The sequence below is a fragment of the Augochlora pura genome, chromosome 11 (genome assembly GCF_028453695.1).
Source record: "Augochlora pura isolate Apur16 chromosome 11, APUR_v2.2.1, whole genome shotgun sequence".
In the NCBI taxonomy this organism is placed as follows: domain Eukaryota; kingdom Metazoa; phylum Arthropoda; class Insecta; order Hymenoptera; family Halictidae; genus Augochlora; species Augochlora pura.
This window is the reverse complement of record NC_135782.1, coordinates 7994752-8013109: the sequence shown is the minus strand read 5'-3', so window position 1 is coordinate 8013109 and position 18358 is coordinate 7994752. Positions and strand designations below refer to the sequence as shown.

The 18358-nt window shown below is 32.3% G+C and overlaps 1 protein-coding gene across 16 annotated transcripts in view; it reads left to right on the top strand.

Annotated features, from left to right (window-relative positions):
* The window catches only part of LOC144477313 (uncharacterized), a 228750-nt gene that overhangs the window by 147375 nt on the left and 63017 nt on the right, over positions 1–18358 (top strand). For all 16 annotated transcript variants that reach the window (XR_013495164.1, XM_078194961.1, XM_078194968.1 and 13 more), the window contains 2 exons: positions 8236–8343; positions 18092–18230. Coding sequence is in view for 15 of the 16 variants with exons in the window: in XM_078194961.1 (XP_078051087.1) it covers positions 8236–8343; positions 18092–18230 (247 nt within the window). In the remaining variant the exon portion in view is untranslated. The remainder of the gene's footprint in view (positions 1–8235; positions 8344–18091; positions 18231–18358) is intronic.

The window sequence follows — 18358 nt, the reverse complement described above, 5'->3', positions numbered from 1 at the left end:
TTCGATCGATCGATCCAGCGTAAAATTTACTGAAAGCATTGATTACTTTGATGTATGAAATATTCTTCGTAATTAGAAGTAATGAGGAATTAAGGGGAGCTTAGTATAAAATAAATAGCAACAATATGACACGAACTTCGATTCATTATAAACAATGCGCAAGTGACGAAAACAAAATGTTGCATGGAAACAATTTTCCGACAGATCTTTGCGGTTCATGGGTAAATTTTCCTTCCATAATGTTCGGATAGCCTATCGAAATTTTTCTTTGTTTTCTGGTTGTTCCCCGTTAATGAACTTCTTTCATCAATGGTCTGTTCGCTGACCATTTCATTGTTTTAATGTCTTTATGTCGTACAATATCTTATCACTTTACCGCGTCGACAGTTGGCATTGCCGTCTTGGAAAGTAAAATTTAGCGAATCTCCAAACCAGTTTTCAATGCTAAGAATTAACCCTCGTCGATCAATCGAGGAAATGGAATTAAACTTTGGAATCTGCTTACGCTTGATTTTGGTATGAGTCACAAAACGATCCAGCTTCAGTCTTCACAAAGTCCGTTCTCAAAGGGTTAAAAAATGTCCTCGAATATGATTGTATGATTCTGAATTCACATTTCGGAGGAGAACAGATAATTTGCTCGTTCCTTCGTCAATCATGCGATCCCAAATCGTGAAGGATCGCACATATTTTTGTATTAAATTTAAGCAATTTCTATGAAACTTTTCATTTCACCTTCGCCATACAAATATTCCTGCATCATCTCCTGTGCGAATGTACACACGTGACTCATCACAGAATATTATGTTCTGCAAGTTGTTCACTGTCGAACAAGTATGATCTTTACACCATTGTAGGCGTTTCATTTTATATTATTTTGTAAGGTATGGTTTTACTTTCTTTTAGCTTTTCGAAGCGTAAAACTCATTTCGTGTAAACGATTTCTCACCGAACTTGTTCGTCCGATATTTTTCACAATTTTACGCAATTGTCAATCGTCTCGGAAAGTTGTTGTACTTGTTGACTACTTGTTGTTGTCGCTTGTTACTTGTTCAATGAATGGGATCGCACGATTAATTAATGAATATTCTAAAAGTATTTTTGCTATCAGAATTTCATGGGGCTTTTCTAGCGTGATGTGCGCGTGTTTTTAACTTCGTTAGGGAATTTTTTGACAAGAAACAATTATTACCATTTGCAGTGAAATTGACAAGTTTTATTTATACGTGTCTCAACGACGTTCCAAAATCTTTTGGAACAAAAAGAAAAGTTACAATTAGTAGCACTGCATGTACTCAAACACTTAATTTAAACTCGATTCGAAACGAAAAGTAAAATAGCATGTTTAACCGTCAAGTGGTGACCATTGTTTTATTATGACTAATGGTATCAGTAGTGGTGACTTTACGTCAACTAGACTATCTATTATTAATGTTGACGTGACGTTAAACTGACTCCATATCAGTAGCGGTACCATTAGCGATACACAGTCAATTTGATGTTAAGTCGTCATTAATTGATAAGGAATCAATTTGACATAAAGTCGACGTTACTGATACGGTGTCATTTTACATAAAGTCGGCATTACTGATACGGAGTCATTTACATAAAGTCGCTATTGCAGTGATTAAATATGAATCAACGTCACTTGAAATCTAAATTAATAAAATCCTGATTTAATACAATGGTGACACTTTCAACTTTAAAATTTAATTTTTGACCCCTTTTCCTCGCTTTACAATAAAACGAGATTGACGATCACGATGGATAATAATGACAGATCTGTTGAAAATTGTGTCAATATTTGAAATTGGACTACTAGATCTTGAGATATGATGTCTGCCATATCAAACATTTATAAATTCGTTATTTTTGAAAACTGGAAACAAATCTTCTAGCATACATATTCTTTATAGCATATACTTCAAGAAAATACATTAGAAGTTAACTTCGCATGATGAATAGATTCTAGTAGTGTTAATGTTAAGCAAAAGTAGAGCAAAAGTAATCAACTGTTGAAGAAAACAGATAAAATATTAAAAACATGGATCGTCGTCTATTTACAAATTTTTTGTTTATGAAATGTACTATTTCCAATATTTTACCATTTATAACAATTAGTAAAATCTTGAGGAAGATAGTAAAGAATACAAGATATATTTGTCATGCTAAGATACTATCTAAAACAGTTTGTAGAACGTAGTAACAATTACAAAACTGAATAGTATTTAGAAAAGATTTTAGAGAACGTTGTTTCTTGAAAAAACTTATAATATATAATGACTAGAAACGTGATTTTTGGAAAATATTAAACATCATGTATCTCGTGGACAATGAGAAAGGAACAGAGCAACTGAAGATTCTCGAGACGCGGTCAAGATCGTTTTAATCATTCACGAGTGTTTGCCGTAGATTAAAAAGTACAATACGTTCTGCCAGTTTTCATTGAACATTGTGACTCGGATGCTCCGTTTATATTTAACGGGACCGTAACATGCTTTTTACGATGTTCGTCGTTATCGTGTTTGCTTTATTAACGAGATGACGGTCGTTTTGTGCGTAGCGAATACTGCAAAATGTGTCATAAGTATTACGTCCGAGATAGGAACTGATGCGCTCGTCGTGTCAAATTTTGTTTAGATCTTTACACAATGACGAAAGTCGAAATCTGAATTCACCATGACACGAGAGTTTCGCAATACGCTATAACTGCCACATTCTAAGCGGGAGTATCGTTTGATTTATTTAAAAATAAAGCTGTTGATCCCTAACAAGGGAAAATCCCTGTTGAGACGACATTAGGTTAAAGGTTGGAAACTATGAAACGGGCGTTTTTGTTTAGTCTGTGTTCAGCTGCGGCGCCCGTTTCATAGTTTCCAACCTGATACATACCTTGTATTAAAAAACTCTAATAGGATTTTATTTATTATTACAGAGTTTATTTATTTTACGCATCCGTATACATGTGTAGGATGTCCATTTGATAATTTTAAATCTAAAGACCTCAAGAACGACACATTTTCGAGAGTCCATGTCGTTATTGGTCAAAAACAGTGACGAAGACCGTCGTCAACAAATAGCGTAAGAATAGAACACTATTCTTCTTTTCATTTTCATACTTTTCAGCCAGTGTAATAATTTCTATCACTTACATTACTGTCCGAAAAATGCGGTCTAGTAACAGAGAGTGGAGTTTATTTAAAAAGACTGAGACCAAATGTGCACCGAACACGTTACTAAACTATAGAGACCTCCTTTCTTCGTGGATCTTGTACTTGCAGATTTGGTTTGGCCAGAAAAGACCGATTGAAAAAAAATGAAGTCCTGAGGTGCTGGCGCAGAATACGTTCGAGCTATTAACTTTTTATGCATTTACGCCGTGTACACGTAATCGCTTTCGTCGCGCATAAGAAATCATTTAGCGCCGCATTTTATTCGTACGTTTGACGTACTATACATATCTATCAACAGTAAAAGCGTCCCATTGGCCATGGTTCTTACAATAACGAATTATAAAAGTGCAAAGTTCAGCGCCTAATGAATTCCGCATATTCTAGAGTAGCGATAGATTCTGTGCCCATGGTTAAGCGTAAACGTACCATTACCCATGCAAATATTGGAAGCACAGATATGTTTATGTGAAAATTACATGGTAGGGGAGGCACAGATTTCAACGAAGGCAAATTTTTATTAGGTAATTTATTTCCAGGACGCGATGACTCATATTTTAATACTTTAACTATTTGCGCACGGATGTCCAATCTCAGGGAACATTTTGTTAATAGAATGATATTTATTATAAGAAACGTACAAGAACAGATAGGATAGATTCGTCGCTATCGAATAAATATTTGATGAAACAAAAATTTATCTGGACGACAATTCGTTCGAAGAAAATTTAACTGGGCGCTGTCTAGATAAAAATTTACCCGAGCTGTTTCTATTCGACTCTTTGCTCTGGTCGTTCGATATATTGACTACAAATTCTAACATAATTGTATATAATATACTATAAATTATTAATTGTTGTATATATATAACAATAAAACAAACTTACCGTGACCCATACTATTGGTGGAGATGAATTCTTCAATTTGAAACTTAAATATCCTGTCAACGAAACATGTTAACAGTATTAAAACCTTTACGGAAAACAAAACCAAGAGTCTTACAAAATATTGAGCATATTATTTTGTGTTCTATCTATTCCTGCTTTAGAGAGTCTCGATCAACCCTTATCACACCAATCGATAGTAATGTTACGACAGCGCAATACAATATCGATATTATTCTTTTATCAACTTGCGGTTGCTGTAAAGTCCTGCCATTCTTTTAAATATTCTAAACCGTCACGCGGCAATCACTTTTAATGGGCGGTAGGTGTAGCATTGTTGTCGCCACCGTTGTCGTTGTTGTAACCGTGAGAGCGGCTTAGGCGATTCCGACCCCGTGACTTTTATCGATATATCGTGCATCACGAGGCGCACGCTCAGGAAAATTTTGCGTAGGTAGACCCGCGAGGCGCAGCTAAGCGTGTAACACGTATCTATCCGGCGTTCTATCGGGCATACACTTGCTCGTTTCGCAGTCGCCTTCCCCGTCTATTGCCTACTTACCGTTCGCTGACTAATACATCCGCATCACCGGCCCGTTCCGTTTCATCAAATCAGCAACAAATTATCGCGGTCAATTAGAATCCCGTTTAATAATTACGCAGCGCGCCGATCGATTATGAAAGACCGCTGCTGGCTACGATTAAAGTGTATGAAACCTATCGCCTGGAATCTACTATAACCGCGTGTTTTCTTTGTGTTCGTTGTTCCGGACCATGTTAGAATCTTCTAGACACGGAAATAGATTCTTATAATTATTCTTTGTACCGTGTCCCATCTTATACGGCAATAACTTAACTCGTATAATATTGATAATTTGACGCAGCTGTTTAGTGAAAGTATATAAAGTCGAAGATTATGATCTCCGATACTTGACTTCAATCTTTTATTTCATTATTAGAACCGCAATGCCAATGTAATTAATTTGCGTTGTTGTTTATCCAATTCTTACGGCATTGAGCTGATAATTTATTTACATACGGACAGTTTAGAAGTGAATCGGTGTAAGTTCACTTTTTGTTTAAACGAGTTAGTCGATACAGACATATATTTATCGTACGTTCTTTCGGTCGATAAATCTATATTGTCTTTGTAAATAAATAATAGATAACAGCATTTATAGTGACCATGGAATGGCTAAACAAAATTGTTCAGAGGGAATTGTTTTTTCTAAAAAAACATTGACTCAAATGGCTAAAAAAACTCTTCTATTTCTCTTGCAGTTAAATTCATTTATATGCCATTTTATAATCAAAATTGTACTTTGATATAGTCATTTTTCAAACGTTTTTATATATAATTATTAGACTACGAATTTTATGAATAATTTTATGAATAAATTCGTATAATCCGCAGTCTAGCAATTATTTATTCTATATCGTTTTTTTGGGAACCATAACTCATAAGTCTTCTAATTATATTTGTTATTACTAAACTTCAGATTTTATGTATTTATGATAAAAATGGATTTAAGGAAATTAATGGGATTTAATGTCGTTTAAGGGCATCTACGTATTATTTCAACTAACTAAAATTATTTAAGGAAGAAAGAAATTTCCATTACAATCGATACCCATCTATTATTTTCTCCACGCGCCTCAAATTTGATATTTGACTAGCCATAAACCACTTTGTTGGACTTGTTAGTGTACTTTTCGTTGCAATTGTACGCACAAGATTCGAGAATAAGGGATAATTGCGAAAGTGACACTCGAATCGGCGATCTCATGATTCGTCGACTGTCTAGCTATGCTGGAACGACAAAGATTACAGGGTTGTCTGACCTTTTCTAATCTTGTAACACTTCTTATGCAAAAATTCAGATAAGACGAAATTGTAAATCAAAAGTTAAGATTGATGTGAACTTCTCACGGACGTTACGCGACACAATAATTGAATGCTCAGTGAAACGCTCATTGATTTCACAATTTTTTATTTGTGCGATGAGTTCTAGTTAAATAATCCAATAAGGAATATGTGCTCCGATATTTGCGAAACTATTTAAAAAAAAAACAAAAGAAGATCACATGTAACGTACACAAATTTCACGGACGAAGAATTTCATTTATTAAATTAAATTTCATTTGAAAAATTCAATATGCGAATAATTTAACGATGTTGGTTTTAAAATTATATAAAATTAGTGCGAGGGCACAGTAAACGGGGGATAGTACAGTAATTGATACCTTTACCCTAGTTTTCGTTAAAGTATTCCAATATTTTCCTTGCTTTAAATTACTTCTACCCATTTTATAATTCATAAATTCGTAAAACCTGCAGTCTAATAGTTACAATTGCTCCACCGAGTTATTGTCGTAGATACATATTCAAAGCCTGTGTGTTGATAAATGAACGTGTTCGAGGCACACGCAACACGTTCAATCCGCTTACGTTTCTCGTATGATTGTACAATGCAATCAGAATTTCGTCGTTTATTCGTCGAAATATTGATTTTCTTAATACAGACCCTAATAGTTTTTTACGAAAACCAACCGAGAGTCGATACCAACCGAGACATCGGTTGCCATGACTGCTGATGGACATTCGCTATTGGCGTATTCCAACCCTGAATAACTTTGGTCTATGTATAAATAGGTACCTACACTGAATTATAATATGTATGCCCGTATGTATTTCCAATGCACTCGCTTGAGATAAAGACAAATTTTAATTACCATTTTTAATTGCCGTTGTCACGTTCTAATTGCGCTCACAGGCTGACTGATGATAATTCCAATGAACAGGAACGTGTAAAAATCGAAGAAAAAAATAAAATGTGTAAAAATCGAGGTTCAACGATACTGTTCCATACCGACAATGACTGCTGAATATGTATGGACACTTATTATTGTGAATATTTATCAGTACATATGTGGTAGCATTTTATCTAAATACTCTGAAAGTCTGTTACATCATTGAACTGTTTAAAGAGAGGAATAAAGTGAGAGAGGAATATATTTTAAACAAATAATTCCAGAATCGTGAAGTTTCTAAATTACCAGTCTTTTGTGTATAATTATGTTCAAAATGTATAGGTTAACGAGAACGAGTCATCTACTTTGAAAATCTAGATCAGGTGATATAGTAAAACACCTAGGGTAAAACATGATCTTTGACAATCCATAATAATACGTTGAGTGTCATGACGATCAGATGTGGGTGAACTTGTAATAATAGTTTAACAGCCGAGGATGGTGTTAAAATTTACCATTATTTAACTGAAATATCTAAGAGAAACTGTTATTTTATTCTTAAGTTTAATTTTTGTATTATTAAATTTTTATTTTTTTAAATTTATAACTGCATTCAAATTAAAAAATTTTAATACAGTTAAATTTAATAATAAGATAAAAGTTTAACTGAGAGATTCAAATGAAATAGTGGTGAATTTTAAATCCATATAAAAGTGTAATTTACAATTATATTAAAAATCTATTACAATGTAAATATCTATCAAAAATGCGTTATTAGGATTTCTCGAATACAAAAGTGTCCGACTAATATTTCGCAATGTAAATTTTAAGTTTCTAATTACGGTTTCGCTAATTAAATGACTTAATTAAGTGACTTACGATGCGCGTGAAATCGTGGCGCTAGTGAAGTTACCCCTCCTTGCGATTTGAAAAGAAACCAAGAGAAGTCGACTTCTGAATTGATGTAATAATTATGTTCATGGTTAGGTCAGCGAGAATAAGTAAATCATTCATAAATCAGTAAAATAAACAAATTGATTGTAGCTCTTTAAATTGCAGGATACACTTTGAATCGCAAATGGTTGAAAAGAGAAAATGTAAAATTAAATGCCGATGGCTTTGACATAAATACTGAACTGTATACATACATGAGCCGTTTAAAGCAAAAGTGGTTGTAAGCCATTTTTTTTGCTAGTTTGATCGAATATTATTGTACTATTATGTATTATTAAATCATATTTAATTTCCTATTTTATTAGATTTTCTTGTGTTATTTTTACGTTAAAGTTATCCTTTATCGTCCACAAATAAAATTTTACGATCTATATTGATTTATACATAATTTCTGGTTTCCACGGCTCGTATGTACTTATATTTGGCAATTAGACAAGAACAATTTCTCTAATAACGACTTCATTAAATTGTTGCAGGCCTAGCCCGTGTGAACTACAGGACCCGCTGCGGGTCAAAATGAGTGCGATCACTGGCAGCATCACCAAGAAGAGAAAGAAATCCGATGCCAAGCCACAGTCGCAAATGTGAGTAGAGATCCTAAAGTCAAAGATCGCGTCGTTTATGTCACCGTACGTACTCGAACTTCTGTTTGAATCACGCGACTCTTATCATTCGCGACGTCGATAAGAAATTTTACAACGGCGCGGCGAAACGGTTCGCAATAGCAACTTCGAAACCTTCGACGGGGCTTTCTTGTTTCGAATGCCATATACGAAATAATTTTTAGTAAAAATAGCAGGAATTAATGATATAGTTCATCCGTAAACTAGTTTCATTTTATATAGAAGTCGAGTCATTCAACTTGAACCATGTAACTTTTAAATTACGCATCTGTTTAAAAATTGTTAAATACAAAATTAATTATGTTTCAAGGTTGGAAGGTGATGACGTATTCACTTTTTTGGAAATGTAACTTTCGTAATATCAAGATGACCGTAGATTGAAATGAAATTATCGTAGTTTCTTGCATTAGGTTTTGGTGCGTGCAACTATGGATATTTTCAAAATGCATAATGTACTTTTATGTTGTGTTATAATATTGGTGTTACAAAAATCGTGATTGAATGTAGCCATGATTTCGGGTTTTCTGTTAATTTAAAATAATATATTTTGAACCAAAATAAAATATAAATCACAATTATTTATTATAGTATATGACAACATTTTGTATTGAAATTATCGTTCCGAAAAATTAGTCTTTCTTTACTTTATTAAAAGTATGAGAAAAAGCGTATGTTAAGTGTTAATTTATGGGATGACGTGCATTTCTTAATATTTTTTTCACGGAAAATTCAAGTTAATTTATGAATTAAGAAATGAAATATTGTATGACTCGTTTCAAAGAATGATATTTCGAAGAAAAAACGTATTTAACGTTGCTCTCGTCAGATATACGAAAGTATCTAGAGTCCATTCACCGAGTTGAGTCAGCAGATGTGTAAACAAATTATGCACGTGTTGCGGCTCTCGAGAGAAGCAATTGCCACAGCTATTGGCAGAAACAAAGGTGCAATTTATTGTTCCTTGTGTCATTTTGTAAGACGCATGGTCTTAGTTCAGTCTGCGTTTCTATATTAATTTGTTTTATTGTTGTTATCTACATAATCGCATCGTTTCTATGAAATATTTACTTTGTCATTTTCGTGTTTTATTTTATTATACTTTTCTAATATATTAATACGAACGCGTTTGAATAAAATTCGTGTTTCAATACGATAATAATGAACCTCTCAAAAACGATATAAACGATTTTATTTGTGTTTGAGTAAAGGTGAAAGTGTTTTAAATATTTATAAACAGAACTCTAGAATAATCATAATACACCTCACAAGATATAGAACACGAAATATCTGGGACAATTATTACGTATTGAAAAATACGAGATTGTTTTATCGGAAGACCGTAACGTGAATTTATTTATGCTTCACGATTCGACTCGATGCACGGATTTTGTTCCTATTTCGAACATTTAAGGTAAGAATCCCAATTATTGACGTTGTAAGCTACCGGAAAGTTAATTTAGTATAAATATATTCAAAAATGCGTGAAAATCAAATTAGAAATATTTGGATCACAATAATTGGTACAATTAGCTTTTTGAAATACTGCTAATTTCAGCATTTACATCATTTTTATTCGTCATTAGTTTGATATGGAAATAAAAAAACAGGAAAGAGTTTATTTTTACGCAAATTTCAGTTGAAAATGTATAGATCAACGTAAATGTATACTTGTTACGTCGGCAATTGGGATCTTTACCCTGTAACTTTATTTTTACGAATACATAATTTAGAATATTTATCAAGATAGATCAATTTGAATCGAATAAGTGAATCAATTAAAATAAGTAACTAAATGTAATTGACTATTCTACTAGTATTTATTACAACATTGACACGATCAATTAGTAAAAAGTGACAATACTAGTCGAAATGATAATTCGTTCTCGATGTACAACTTTGTCGAGGAAGTTCTCATTACTAGTGAAAGGGATCGATCTACAATTATACTCAAATCGACATTACTGTCATCGTATATCTATAAAATATTAGATTCCCCAGAAAGTTCTTGCGGTTTTCAGCGATTCTTAAATTTGGTCTCCGAGGTTTCGGCTAACAGTTAATGCAAATAATTTTCTACTGCTGTTTTTGATATTTACTTTTTTATATCGCATAGCTTCCAATTTGCAATCACATACCGATAATATTTTTAACGTAAAGGCATTTTTACAGAAGCTCATAATACGTACAATCGCAAAAGTATTCGCACGATCCAATAATAACTTCGCGTTTCAAACAACTTCTTCTAATGTTTATCAAACGATTTACACGAATGAAACCGATTATAATTAACGCGTTAAAATACAGCATGTACATAAAGCGAAGTTCAGGTATGCAACATAGATCGTGTATGGTGAGATACCGATCTGCTTCGTAGCGAACGGACTATCGTTCAAGAAATTGAACCGATAAGATCCAATCAACGAGCACGGCTGTTTCTGAGCTAGAAAGATCATTATTTTTTTTGTCACATTCGTGATTTCGTCGTCGTTGAAATAGGCCACTCGCGAGCCACAATAATCGATACATTGATCAACGTTGTTAGAAATTTGTACACCTGTACAATGTAATCCGTAATTGTTATTGTAGTACGGTCGGAAAATCCTACAAAATTAAACTCCAATAATTGAAAAATACTAAGCAATTAAATACCAGAAATTATAAAATACTAATCAATTAAATTCCAATAATTGCGAATTACGGCGTAAATAAATTACATTAATTGCTAATTACGATGTAATTGAATTAAGATTACAAATTGAGAACTAATGAATTTATAGGTAATAAGGGAATACAATACGGAGAGGAGACAAAAATCGTGTTTTACGAAAGAATAACATCAAAATCTATCTCATTTCTTTAAAGTTCGAGAATAATATCTCAATCGCATTACATTTTGATTAATTAATTAAATTGTATTCCGAGGACACTGTTGATAAAAATAGTTAGCGATTAAATTCACTATAAGATTTGAATTATGTAAGCGAATTATAACATAGGTGAATTATTATGGTAATCAAATTATAACGTAGTTGAATTGTAGTTGCATTTCTGTATAATTGAAATACAATGTAGTTAAGTTATTATGTAATTGAACTGCAGTTTGATTGAACTGAATTACAATGTAATTAAATTAGCACAAGTATGTTTATAATTTACTACACCAGCAATCGGAACCTCTCATAAGTACGATCAATTCAATCATTAATATATATACCCTTTTTTAAGTAGGTTTTCCGCTCAACATTATGCCGACTACATACCTCGAGTCTTTCACGAAACGGGTTTACTTATCTAAAGATGCCGATAGTGACAAACACACGCTAGAGAAAACTTCAAGATAAACACACCTGAAAGTAATATTCTTCGATCGGTTCGCAAACTATACCCTATCGTTTTATCGATCAGTGAACTCACGTGTCTTGGTTAGCGGTGCACGACAAATCACCGATCTTACTTGATCTTGTCGTTATCGAAGAATTAAATCATTCTCACTTCAAAGTCGAAACCAGTATAGATCTCGGGTTCGATTATTCTCCAACGTGAGTTACTTGTCTACACGGATCTAGGTTCGCTATGAGAACACCATCTATTGTCAATAACTAAACAGCGGATCTTCAAGGAAAATTAAAACTGTTTGCCTCGATTGCAATAAAGGGAAGTCGAATGAAAATATATTGTCTCTGTTAACCCTTTTCACTACAATAACGAGTCAGTCTCGTGATAAAGATTCCACGCAAGATCTATTAAATATTAATATTATTGATTTATTCTAAATCGAAATATAATTGAATTCTTCTGTTATCAAAGTCTAGAAAGGCAATATAAAAGACAAAAATTATCTGGTATTATCAATGTCAGTATTGACAATAAATAAGTGCTAATCAACGGAGTATGAAAGGAGTTGCCGTGCAAGGGGTTAATAAATCTAGTAAGATGACAATAATAATTACCGATTCTCAGCACTGTCAAGAACTTCTTGAAAGCAAGCCTAACATACGAAATATGTGCGACATGGTTATAAACATATTAAATATATAAAATGTGTAATAGTTATTGTTATACTGTTCAAATACATAATGTAACATGACATTTGGGACACATTCAGTTATCATACTTATGTAAATACGAAATATATGTCTGCATAAGAAGAAAAATAAATTTTCGGTACCTAAATGCTAACTTTCCTTATTACTTTAACGCTAAATCTACCAAACAGTGCAATTGATTATCTTGTATTGCCCCATAAAAATGACAAAATGCGATTTATTTAGATGTCGTACAATTTTACTGAAACAGTTGCTCTAATAATGTAATTGATTTAATCGTGTCTCGTGAAAGTGTGTTTACAACTCTGGTAATTGTAAAATGAGGAACCGGTCATTTGATAGTGGTAGGTTTATTGTTAAAATTGTGATGTAAGTACTCTTTTGCAAATATATTCTTTCTTCTTGTTTTCAATCTCTAATTTTATATATCCTAAAAAAAATTGATAGCTCTTTCCAGTTGGAAGACGTTAAAAATACTTTTCAGTAATTATTCGATCGAATATTATCTTGCATTAACATTTTGTTGGATTGCTATTGATAGTGGTAATCTCTGTGATTCTAAGTTATCTTCAGCACTCGACTACTTGAATAATTCGGCGATAAATCGTATCTATAATACAGTAGACGTAACTTAATTCGAAGATCTATTAAATATGAAATAAAAAATGAATAAGCTACGACGGTTCTAAAATTAATGTTTATTGAGATATTCTTTAATCGAGTTTTAATATATAATTTATGTTATTTTATTATGAATTACTAAATAACTTTTTATTTCGCTTTTAATTGACTTTTACATAGCATGATTAAATGTTGCACATTACAATTAAAAAACTCAAACTGACCTTCATATCTTTTTTAAGAAAACAAGATATCAAATAACAACTATCACATAATTTGTAAGAAAAATTATTTTCTTATTTTACTAACACAATCGAGAGATTTTTCTCTATCCAATTACTACCGAGTTGCAGATTTTTTTATATAACTTTGCCCGTTTATAAAATTTGTAGGAATAGTAATTACAAGAGAATTTATATTTATTTATTTAAAACAGAATCAAAATTACTAAACTATGTACAAAACTTATATCGTGGACTGTTTTAAATATATTTTTCTATGCGATTATTTGGCAATTTTAATGCTAAATTTCACTCGAGGAAATTTGTTGTTAAACGTCAACCGTCTAACAATATGCAGATCCATGTTGTCATACTCCACACTTAATATGCTCGGTTAATTAGGTTTGATCGATAATCAACAATTACTCAAATAGTAAAAAATTAATCGCAATATTTATGGAGTGAGATTATCAAGTAATTATGCAACCATGGTACAGTAATGCGGTTTAATTTTTATTCCTCGTAGAAACAGTTTCCGACAGTTGTTTACAATCTTTCTATATTTTATCGTTTGCTTTCTCGGTTTAATTTAGAACTACGTACAAGCTTCATCGAAACTAACACATGCAACATTGTATATTATAAACATAGCGAAATGTAAACATCTAGTTGAAAGGTCAAGCAACATGTCATTTCAATTGAATTAATCATAATTTCGAACTTTGCAAAACGTTTACGCTGAGCATTTCAGTGTTGCTTGGAACTAGGTCAACGAGAATTTTACAATTCGAAAATCAAATAGGGTAAAGGTACCTATTATGGAACGCTTTTATTGTAATTAAACCTGTTATTGTTGAATATTTATACAACTGTGCGACTGATGGATGTTTCCAGATCACGCGGTGAACTTTGACATATTTATCTAATATGAATAAAGAATGAGTAAAATGGTAAAATACGAGCACATACCCATTATGGAATAACGTTTTCATACCGTGTCCCAGTGTTCGGTATTTAATTTTTGTATTATGAAATGGGCATTTCATTATTGTATATTAACATTAACATTATAAAGAAAATCATATATCTTATTATTTCATATCTTATTTTTTGTGTATCTTAAACAGCTTTTGCTGTAACCTATTTATCTCACCGGCCAACTTTCTATTTTCTTTCCGCACTTCTTTTTTCTTTAAAGCCTTCTGTTAATTTATTATTTGTTGCTCTTTTAGAGTAAGGACAAGAATTAAATTTGTTTTACATTCGTTATGAAAAAATGAACGTGAACGTGTTCCATGAACTGGTACAATCGGTAACGACCCTGTCCCGGCATATTAAACACGGACGCCAACTGTTAAAACATCCGTATTCGGATAAACGTTTTTGTTACAGCTGATTGTTACATAACATTATCTGTTCGAACGACTTTATAACGAGTAATGTTCAAAAATATCAGTAGGATTTTTACATCCACTTTCATATGCTGTATCTACTTTTTATTGTATTATTTGTGCTATTGTTTCAAGAAGTGGTCACAATTGAGACGGTGTTCCATAATAGGTACTTTCACCTGAATGTTCAACAGTTGTCTTCGTAAAATCCCAATTTGCTCAATGTCACGGAAGAACGTTATCTAATCTTGTTTTTACGTTCCGCTTTATAATCTAATTCATTTTTAAGCAATGTAAAAACGTTGGTTTTCTTCTCGAATATCGTCTTTTCTCGGTTTTTTGTTCGTACAAACAAGTTAGCAAGTCAATGAAATACAGGATTTTATATATACGGTGCATCAAAGCAGAAGGAATTATCGAATCAGATTATACCAATGAAAGAGTTGGCTCGACGAGAGACGATAATTAATTTAACGATGATTGCATTTGAATTCATAATGAAAGGCTGAGAAGCGCACTTGAAAAACAGTGGTACAATGTTACACTGATTATTCGAACATCGATTATTCTGATTATCGGTTATATGGAAATCGTTTCCCCGTTTATCATTCGACCGCGCATTCCTCGGATTGTTTCCACCTATAATTATCAGGTTGTTGCATACATGCGAGATGCAGTTTCCATCAATGAAACTTTCGAGCTACCTAACGAATCTCGAGTTTCATAATTTAAATATGATAATCCGATTCGAAGCTATTATTAGAACGCGCGAGGGGTATAAATTTGGCAAACTCTCGTAAAGTCGGTAAAGGTCTTCAACAAATTGTTGGTCGGCAAGTATTCAAGCTCGATAGACTATACTTATGCTAATGTGTGGTAATAAGAGCGACGTTGAATATGTAATATGCCCGCATTGAAATTTCTTTGAGTTAAACCGGTGGGTTCAACAATTACATAATGCTGCGAACGAAAAATATTCGGCCCGCTATCGAATAAGTCGAATAAATGTTCAGTCAATTACAAATTTTCGCTGGATACGAATTTATTTGAATAACATTTCATGCGAATAATATTTTCTTCGACTATGAATTTATTCGCACAGGAAGTCATACTAAAGGATAAATTAGAAATAGAAATAAAAATTTCTGAAAATATTAAATTAATATTTTCTTTGCAATTTTTACATGCAAATAGCTATATTTGAAAAGAGAATAAACTATTTCTTTGTGTAATTTGTGTTATTAAAATAAAAACTATTTTATTTTACGTTTTAGATTATCGAAGTAAAATATTAATTTAATATTTTAACAGTATGGATTATCGAAATAAAATATTTTATATTATATTGTATTATCCAGCACCGGAAGCACTGCTTTTTGACTCGAAGCAGCGAGTTTCAGTGTTTCAAAGCAAAATCACATACAAATTATATGCGATAATCGAACGGTAGTATCTAAAAGCTTCCAGATTGAATACTTGTTAAAATCTTACGAACAATACGTTATTGATGTCTGATTTTTTCAAATATGTTCGTACATAGTTTCTTATTATTTTACTTGTTATATATTATGTTAATGTTATGTACGTATTCTAATAAAATATATTATATCTATTTTTATTATTCATATATGTATACAATTTGATTATTTTACATAACAAAATTTGATGGGTCGTTTTCGCACATATATTTAACGTACCGACTAGTAAGTCATAATAAAAAATGTTTCGAATAAAAAATAGTCGATATACAATTTGTATCAAATTATAATACTAAATGTTAATAAAAAAGTTCTTTTATTCAATAAAAAAGAAACAAAATCATCGCAAGTTTTTAACGTAACTGTATGTACCATTTATGTACAAATCGATTCATCTGCGCATTCTCTTGAATAAATTATTAAGATACTTAGGTCGAAAATTAATTAGTTTGGAAGATATAATTTTTCTTCTGAGCGCCCATATGATCGAATCACTGTGCTACCGTCCGGATAACCGGATAATTGAATTTGGTCGCATGAAATCTCATAAATCGTTCTTAAAACGCGCGAAAGTAAATCCGAGTTACGACGTACGATGTTTTTCCGGTCTGAAATCCAGAAGCTACTCGATTCGAAGCTACTCGACGCGTATTTCAGGCACTCGGCCGGCTTCTAGCAAGGAGCAGCAACCGGTGAAGCAACTTTATCGCATGAAAATATGGCCAGCCTTAACAAAGTGAGAGTCACTGTTCGGCGACGTGACGTCAGGCAAGGTCAACTGAGCGTTTCAACGGGACTGAAGTTGATTCAGCATCTAACAATTTTCTTTCTATAAAATTCGCTAGCCGAACGCTCCGCGTTGAAGCTTTTATTACCGCTGCTTCCCCTGCGCCGCATCTTCCAACAAATTTTCCTATCCACGAACTGCTCAATTTTGAGGATACTCAACAATTTTTTAAATCTTTGTTACGCGAGTATCTTACAATTATTTATGCGTTGAACATTTTCATTCAATTACGATTAGTGAATACATACAGTTCGCAACAAAATTATTAGCACACTTTAAAATTAAATGATTATTGTTTAAACCTTGCTTTAATTAAGTGATTTTACATCATTCGTTGATTTATTGCTCTATCATATTCTTGCGTTATATTTCGATAAAATTTTTTTTTTCAAATATAATTCTTTAGACTGGCGGAATTTAATTCTATTTTGTTCATGTATGTATATGTACAGTGTTATTTTGCAAGTTTGTTAGATAAATAAAAATAACTGAATTTGAAAGTGCGCTATCCTTTTAACCCTTTGCACACGAGTGACAATCCTGAGGCGATGCTAAAAATTGCTACACTATTTTCAAAAGAATTTTGCCATCATTAAATGGACCGTTCATTTTGAAAGAACTGTAAATTAATTTAAAGAAACATAGTTAATATATTTAATATCCCCAAAAAATTCCTGTGCTCTGTTCCATTTAAAGTTGGCAAAGAAAAGAAATTGCGTAGCAATTAGAAATATTTCATATTCAATTTAAGATTGAATGAAATTTTATAATTCTTGAGGGAGAATTATTTGCAAGAAAGATTCATATTGAATATAAAAATTTATAAAATTGTAAGTAATTATGTATAATAGTCTATAATAATGATAATCTTAATAATAATACGATACTATATCTTTCTAAATACAATAAATTTAGATATATACTATCTAAATATAATACATTTAGATATATATTTTCTACATTTATTAAATTTAGTAAATCATTTTGCGAATGTATAAATTTGAAAGGTTCAACATAAATATAGATAATTATTAATTATTCGTAATAAGATTTCGTGTACAAAAGACTGGTGAAAGTAGTGTTAATGAAAAAAATCGATATTTAGGTATCTTGTGGCAGGTACGTAACGGTCCAGCTAACGATCTTCCGCTTTGATTGTTTACAGTAACAAGTGCCTTAATGAAAAGAGACGGCGGACCCAGGAGAACCTGTTTATCGATGAGCTTACCGAGCTGATTTTCCCCACGGACATGAGCTCTGGCAAGACTGACAAATGCCAGATCCTTCAGAGAACCGTCGATCAGGTAAGAAGACAGATTTCTACGTTTCTGCCTTTCAAATGGCTGATCGATAAACTCGGCGAGAGTCCTTCGAGATCCGATCGAGGAACGTCGCTTTTTACGACGGTTTGTCACGTACAAGTGTGCTCGTG